The sequence below is a fragment of the Cyprinodon variegatus genome, unplaced genomic scaffold, assembly GCF_000732505.1.
Source record: "Cyprinodon variegatus isolate N-32 unplaced genomic scaffold, C_variegatus-1.0 Scaffold112, whole genome shotgun sequence".
Taxonomy (NCBI): Eukaryota; Metazoa; Chordata; class Actinopteri; order Cyprinodontiformes; family Cyprinodontidae; genus Cyprinodon; species Cyprinodon variegatus.
The window spans coordinates 668843-676402 of record NW_015150565.1 but is presented as its reverse complement, the minus strand read 5'-3'; the positions used below and the strand labels follow the sequence as shown (position 1 = coordinate 676402).

General features: G+C 34.0%; 1 gene segment (V, D, J or C); it reads right to left on the bottom strand.

Annotated features, from left to right (window-relative positions):
• Positions 1–7001: 7001 nt before the first annotated feature.
• Positions 7002–7519, bottom strand: LOC107084960. The segment is given in 2 exon segments: positions 7002–7309; positions 7468–7519. Coding segments are annotated over 2 exon segments (360 nt in total).
• Positions 7520–7560: the final 41 nt, after the last annotated feature.

The following is a 7560-nucleotide window of genomic DNA, read 5'->3' as shown; positions in this document are numbered from 1 at the left end:
TCATCATTGTGCTGCTGGTGGTTCAGTGGCTCTGAAAGGCCTGGACAGCCTCTGATCAACACTGACCTCTTAACAGCTGGGAGCAGAGAGGGAGGACACATATGCAAACACACAGAGTCAGTCACATGGAGTCATCATGTTTCCTCCTGAAAAACTGACGGGTTTCTGTCTGTACATCCATCACCATGCAGTGAAATGATCTTCTTTTTGTTGACAAAAAGCTTTTTACTGTTTATATTCTATCATAGACTTGACTTTTATTTTATTATACTATTTCTAAGTTCTTAAGGTAAAAAATGTAAACACTGCATATCAATGAACCGCAGGAATTTAATTTTTACCATAAGAGGGGAAAAAATGTGGGAAAACAACGTTGTTCATTTATTGCTTTTTCTGAAACTTTTATTATTGGATTCTGTTTAATATGGAGGCAAACTTTCACTCATCACCATGAAGATTCTAACCAAACATATAATAAAGGGATGTAGTAATCACTAAGATATTGGTAGAAAAACTATTTTCTATTTTCAAGTTAGCAGAGGTGGTAGTCATTAGTTACATTTACTGAGTAACATTTACTTGATGCTCAGTACCCAAGTAGCATTTCTTTCCTATATTTCTTTACTTTTACTTGAGTAAAAAATGGTTAAGTAGTGCTACTCTTACTTGAGTGCAATTTTTGGGTAATCTACCCACCTCTGCAAGTCACATCATGTCATAAACATCAAAGGTCTTACAGCAGGATTTTGGTAAGATTCTTTTTTTTTCTTTTATTATGATTATTTATTTATTTATTTTATTTATCTTATTTATAGTCCACATTGTTAATCAATCATTACTGTCCAGCAAAATGCTGAGTTTATATCTGAGAGATGTACTTTGAGATGTAAACATTAACATTTTAGATTATTTTAAAAGTCTGCAGCAAATTATTAAACACCAAAATGTTTTCAGGGCTGCATTGTGGTGCAGTGGGTAGCATTTCTGCCTTGCAGCAAGAAGGTTGTAGATACGATTACTGGCCTGGGGTCTTTCTGCATTGAGTTGCATTGATTATTCAGATTGTCAATCTCTGGGCTGCACAGTGGTGCAGTTGTCAGTGCGGAAGCGTTGCATCAAAGAGATTCTGTGTTTGGATCCCAGTCTGGGCTTTTTCTGGATGCAGTTTTAGTTAAATATTTTCCCATAGATGCGGTGGACACTTTTTTCATCCTTCCAAGCCTCTTTACATGAAGGTTTTTGAGTCAACATTATTACATTCAATTAAAAATTACTGTATCAGAGTTTGGTCTACTGCCTCTGAAACCATTAAGAGTCAATGAAAATAATATGTTATATATAATTAATATATTAAGTTTATTTAATGAGCAGCTAGAGGGTTTGATCAGCTTTATGTTCTAATTAAGTTGTTTTTAGATTCAATATTTGGCTGAATTAACGTTTTTTATTTGATTCTCTTGAAGCTGTCTTTTGTCTAAAGCCAGAATTAGAGGCTTAAACAATAGTTTTATTCTTCAAAGAATCTGTTCAGGCAGGAGAGATAAATCTGCATTGAGTTGTCAACAATGTTTTCTCCCATTTATTTGTGCTCTATACATGTTAATATATTTTTGAGTAAAGATAATTAGATCAAATAATTGTTACTCTGTGTGTGTTTAGTGATCTGTGTCAGAGTCTGCTGTGACATTCAGCTGGAGTTTCTGTTCAGTCTGACTGAGGGAGGTTTTTGTACGACTGTTTTTCACTGTGTGAACACGTACTGACTGTTGATGTAGTAATAAGTCTGACAGTAATAAGCTGCAGCGTCTTCAGCCTGAACTCCATTGATGGTCAGAGTGTAGTCAGAACCAGACCTAGTTCCACTGAAACGATCAGGGACCCCAGACTGACGGCTGCTTCCACATGCTATAAGGAGTTTAGGAGCATCTCCTTGTTTCTGAAGGTACCAGCTGAGGCAGTTACCTGTACTTGGATTAACTTTACATTTAATAGAGACAGTCTGTCCTGGAACAACAGACTGAGATCCTGGAGTCTGGATTATAGTAACTTGACCTGATGATCCTAGAAACACAAAAAAAAAATACATTTTCTTGGAGAAAATTTGAGCTTAAAGACATTACATCACCATCCAAACCAAAGCTGGTTGATATGTATCCTGGGGAACATGGTTACATCTTAAGCCAAAGTTTTGATTAGAGATTCTCACCCTGAACCAGGAGCTCCAGGATGGTCAGCAGTAGAGTCAGTAACATCATCATTGTGCTGCTGGTGGTTCAGTGGCTCTGAAAGGCCTGGACAGCCTCTGATCAACACTGACCTCTTAACAGCTGAGAGCAGAGAGGGAGGACACATATGCAAACACTGAGTCAGTCACATGGAGCTGAACTCTACATGTCATCATGTTTCTCTATCAATCTTGTGAGACTGTTACATCCAATTTGGATGTAAGTGTATCTTTTATTGTCACAAAAGTACTCCATTTTCTTTGAATATTAAATATTTAAGTTCACTTTTTAATTAAGTTTTGGATTATCGTGGCATTACTAGGCAGTTTTAGAGGTTATGTAGAAACAATTAGGTCATTTTTTAATCAAGAGTTAAAATAACTGCCTATATATTTCTTTCAACAAAAAGTTCTGTAGGTTCTACTTCGGCCTGGTTATAGCTAATAAATATTACAATCCCTGCTAAGTTCATTCAGAAGTTCATTACCATAATGCCAGAAAAGGGTGATAATAAATGGTGACAGGGGATTTATTGTTTCAAGAAATAGATTTAAAAAATGCTGGAAATATGAAAATTATTTAGAACATAAAGAATGTACATTTTTATTTTGAGTTACTCATCACCTATTACTCAGAACTGAATATTTGTTTTAAAAGTATTTATTTATTTATAATCAAAATGGAGAAGAAAAATGCTAAAATTCTAAAATACAACAGGAGGTATAATTTAGCTGTTATATCTAGGTTATATCTGCCTGTATTCCCCCCCAAAAAATCTAATATTTAGGAATCCATGGAGGGTTTAGCAAAACTTAGTCAGCAAATTATCTTTTTATGTTGCACCATCAAGAATTAAATTGTTTTCACCTCTGCCTTAGGCCAAGCACAATCATTGTCTTTTTTTATTTGGTTTCATTTTAAAAAAATAAAAATAAAACTCTACAATAAAATATGAATTAAGTTCTTATATGGTTCTAGTTTTGTCCTCAGGTTTGGTTTTATGTGAGAAATGTGTACAAGCACATTTTTTTAAAGAGTTGTTTATGTTCAGAGTCAGAGAGCCGTGTCTTTTACAGTCAGAGGTTTTTGTACGACGGCTTCATCAGTTTGTATCACTGTGGTACACGTTTGGTGGAGGAACCAGATTGGATGTTGGAAGTAAGTAAAACTGTTTCTTACTATTCTCTTCTTTGGTATTTTTTTCTTTCTAATTTAATTTCATAAATGTTAGAATGTGGAAATAATTTTGGTAAATAATTTCTTAATTAACAAAACACTGATAGGAGATATTAAGATGATTATATATTTTCAAATCTAATACCAAAATATAATATGAATGTCCCACCATGGATTTATCAGCGCATCTTTCTTTATATTGTGTAATCCAGACATGTTGGATTTAGTTAAGTCTGTAAAGTCGTAGAGCTGCGTCTCTAACAGTCAGAGGTTTCTGTAAAACTGCTCATTCGGTTTTTGTATCACTGTGGTACACGGTCAGAGGAGAAAACACTACGGAGTTTTGAAATATGTCTGCAGAGTTTTAAGGAGTAAATAAAAAATTACATCATACTGTTTAAAATATTTTTCAGTTTCTCTTTCTATGATTTAAAAAACATAAATTGGCTAATCCCTTGACCTATACAATGCTATTTAACTAGAATTAAAGTCAAGATTTGTAATTTAGTTCTCAAAAGCTTTTTTTTGTCCATAATTACTGATATATAACATCTTGTGTGACATAATCTGAATTCTCTGACCCGAGCCTTTATTTTTTATTAACCTTTAATAGACGTTGAACAAAAAAGAATGTACATGTAAAATGTATTGGATACATTTTCAAAATAAATTCTAGTGAGAAATAAATGATTAAAATGTCAATAAAAATATTAAAGTTTTTTCCTTAAAGTCTGGATAAAATATGTAAGGTTATGATAAGGCTGATATGCATGAGGTGATTCACGAGGAGAAGTGAAACATTAAGTGAAGAAGTGACTGTTGGAACAAAAAGACATCTGGCAGGAACATCCTGGTAGAGAAGATCACTGCTGGATCAATAAAATGCTTAGATTTTTTTCTGTATAACTGACAGATTTCTTTGTCATGTTCTCTAACCTGATTGGTGTCTCCTAGGTGACACCCGTCCCACCCTGACAGTGCTGCCCCCCTCCAGTGTGGAGCTGCAGCAGGGGAAGGTCACCCTCATGTGTCTGGCCAACAAGGGCTTCCCCTCAGACTGGAGTCTGTCCTGGAAGGTGGACGGCAGCAGCAGCAGCTTCACCTGGGAGGAGGACAAGAGCCGAGGGGTGCTGCAGAAGGACGGCCTCTACAGCTGGAGCAGCACCCTGAGGCTCCCTGCAGACCAGTGGAGGAAGGTGGGCTCTGTGACCTGTGAGGCCACCCAGGGCTCCCAGTCTGCAGTCACTGAGACACTGAGGAGAGACCAGTGTTCCCAGTCCTGAGCTGATATAAGATGTTTTATTCTGCTACTCATCACTTGCTTTAAAAACCCTTTTGGATCTCATTTGGACATTTTTTGTTACTTGTTCAAGAGCCAAACATATTAAAATAAAAAACAGATATTGTTCCTGTATTGTCTTTGAATTTAATTAAACTACATTAGCCATAAATTTTGGTTAATGTTGTTAATTTCTACCTTAATGAATAAAGACTAAAGAAGAGACACAAATAGCCAGTCAAGCAGATACATTAGCTTTATGTGTAACTTTTCATAGTTTTTTATCACTGAAGTTTTTTTATGATAAGGTGCAAATGATATTCATTAATGTACTAAAAAATTATGCAACCAATTTTGGCATTTATTTAATCATATTTAGTTACTTTAACACATAGGAAATAGAACAATTGTGTTAAAGTAACTAAATATGACTAAGTAAAAGCCAAAAGTGGTTGCATTATTTTTGTTAGGGTGTGTTTTAGTTTGAGTCTTAAAACTTGTTCAGAAGCCAAACTTATTAAAATAAATACCAATTATTGTTCCTGTATTCTTTTTGGATTTAATGAAACTACATCAGCCATAAATGTGGGTTAATAATGTTAATTGCTACCTTAATGAATAAAGACCAAATCAGAAACACAAAACATCTAGTCAGGCTGATACATTAGCTTTCTGTCTAACTTTTCAAATGTTTTATCAATGAAGTATTTTGATCATAAAGTGCAATTTATATCCAATAATGCGTTCAAATGTAATTCTTAGAAAAATAATGAACATTCACCAAACTACAAGAGGATTTCAGTCAATCTTTTTAATTAGTAAGACTATTTATTATTTAGCACCTTTCAAGATAAATATCACAGATAAATAAATAAAACTAAACAATGTTTAAATTGTCCTGTAATAGAAGACACATAGCTAAACACATAACTATTAGCTGAAACACCTCAGTAAGACATTAAATATATTGTAGAAATGAAGCTGAGAATGCCAAAAAAAAAAACAGAAAGATAAGGAAAAACAGAAGCTTAACTAACATTAACAATCAAAGTAAAATTTTTGAGTTTTTAATAAACCTGTAAAAGTCTGTCACTGACTAGGTGCTGCATTTTTTGCAGAGCTGGATTATTGTACAGAATTACAGCAACTAATGCTCAGTAATTAAATACATGTAGGAATAAATATCATTAATCTGTCGGTCCTGTCTAAAAATCACATATGGAAGAAAGATCATTGCAGGTTTTCTTTCAAACTATTTCATCTTAAGATTTTTTTGTATTTCTTTATAAATTGTGTGTGTTTTATTTTTTTTATATATAAAAAAATAATAATCATACTTTTGGCTCAGTCTGAGCAAATATATAACGCTGAATTTTTAAGTATGTTGTTAGAATATGTGAAAAACCAAACAGTGATCATAATTTAAAGTTTGCCTTTTTTTTCCAGATAACGTGAAACAATGTTCTGCTTTGGTTCCTATGAGCCAGACACAGAAATACCAAACACCTCAGTAAACAGTAAAAAATCCATTAGAAATCCAGTTCATGAAAACGCTGTAAGGTATTTTTGCAGAACATTAATTAAACTGAAATCACACTAAATGCAATGCCAACATATGGGATCGTAATTTTCAGACCTCTGTGCTGTAATCCTGCAGGTTGACATTGAGGTAAGAAACTATTGATGAAAAATCCTTTCAAAATGACTTGAAATGTCAAATTTTGATTGTAATGTTGTATCACTGTGTGAACTGTGAGTTCCAATCCTGCTGACAGTGATAAACTCTGCATCTTCATCCTGAACTCTGCTGATGGTCAGAGCAAAATCAGTTCCAGACGGACTTCCACAGTGTTAACTAAATATTATGACAAATAACCGTAAAGAAAGAAATTTAGACTTTACCTGTTAAAAATGATTGGTTTTAGCATATGATTCTACTCTTCTTTGTGAATAGTTAAAAAAAAATCCTTTGCTACTAGGGTTCGAACTTATAAATCAATCACGATACATTTTTAATATTTGCTTTTATTAAAGGTTTTAGATTCATAAAATTATTTAGAAAATCATAGTGTTTCTTTAACTTTCATTCATCATTTGATTCATACTGAACTTTTTGATTACCTGTTTTATTTTTTCAATTAATTGAAATATATTTATGTATATTTAATATTTATATAATATTTTTTATTTATTTTTATGATAATTTTTAACATAGTCGTTTAGAATAAGTGTTATAGAGTGAAATGTTCAGAAAAAAACTCATACTGTTACTGATTCAGTTCAGTTCCTCTTTGCCTGGGAGGTTTTTGTACGACGTTGTTTCACTGTGTGAACGGGAAGCTGTTACACTGCTGACAGTAATAAACTCCTCCATCTTCAGCCTGAACTCCACTGATTGTTAAAGTGAAAGCAGTTCCAGATCCACTTCCACTAAAACGACCTGGAATTCCAGACTGACGAGATGAAGCACTATAGATTAAAAGTTTAGGAGAATCTCCATCCTTCTGGAGGTACCAGTTGAGGCAGCCGCCAACACTGGAGCTGGTTTTACAGCTGATGGAGACAGTCTGTCCTAAAACAACAGACTGAGATACTGGAGTCTGGCCCAGATTGATGTCGCCTGATGAACCTGGAAAATAAATTAAAGGAATAAAAAACTTAGAAACATCACTCTTGGACAAAGACAATAACAGTAGTGCAAAAAGATGATCTGTTCTTGAAGAATGTAGAATGTAATAAAAGCCTTAAAAATGTTGATGAAATTATGTTTTCAGCAGAGAGTCTGACCCTGAACCAGGAGCTCCAGGATGGTCAGCAGTAGAGTCAGTAACATCATCATTGTGCTGCTGGTGGTTCAGTGGCTCTGAAAGGCCTGGACAG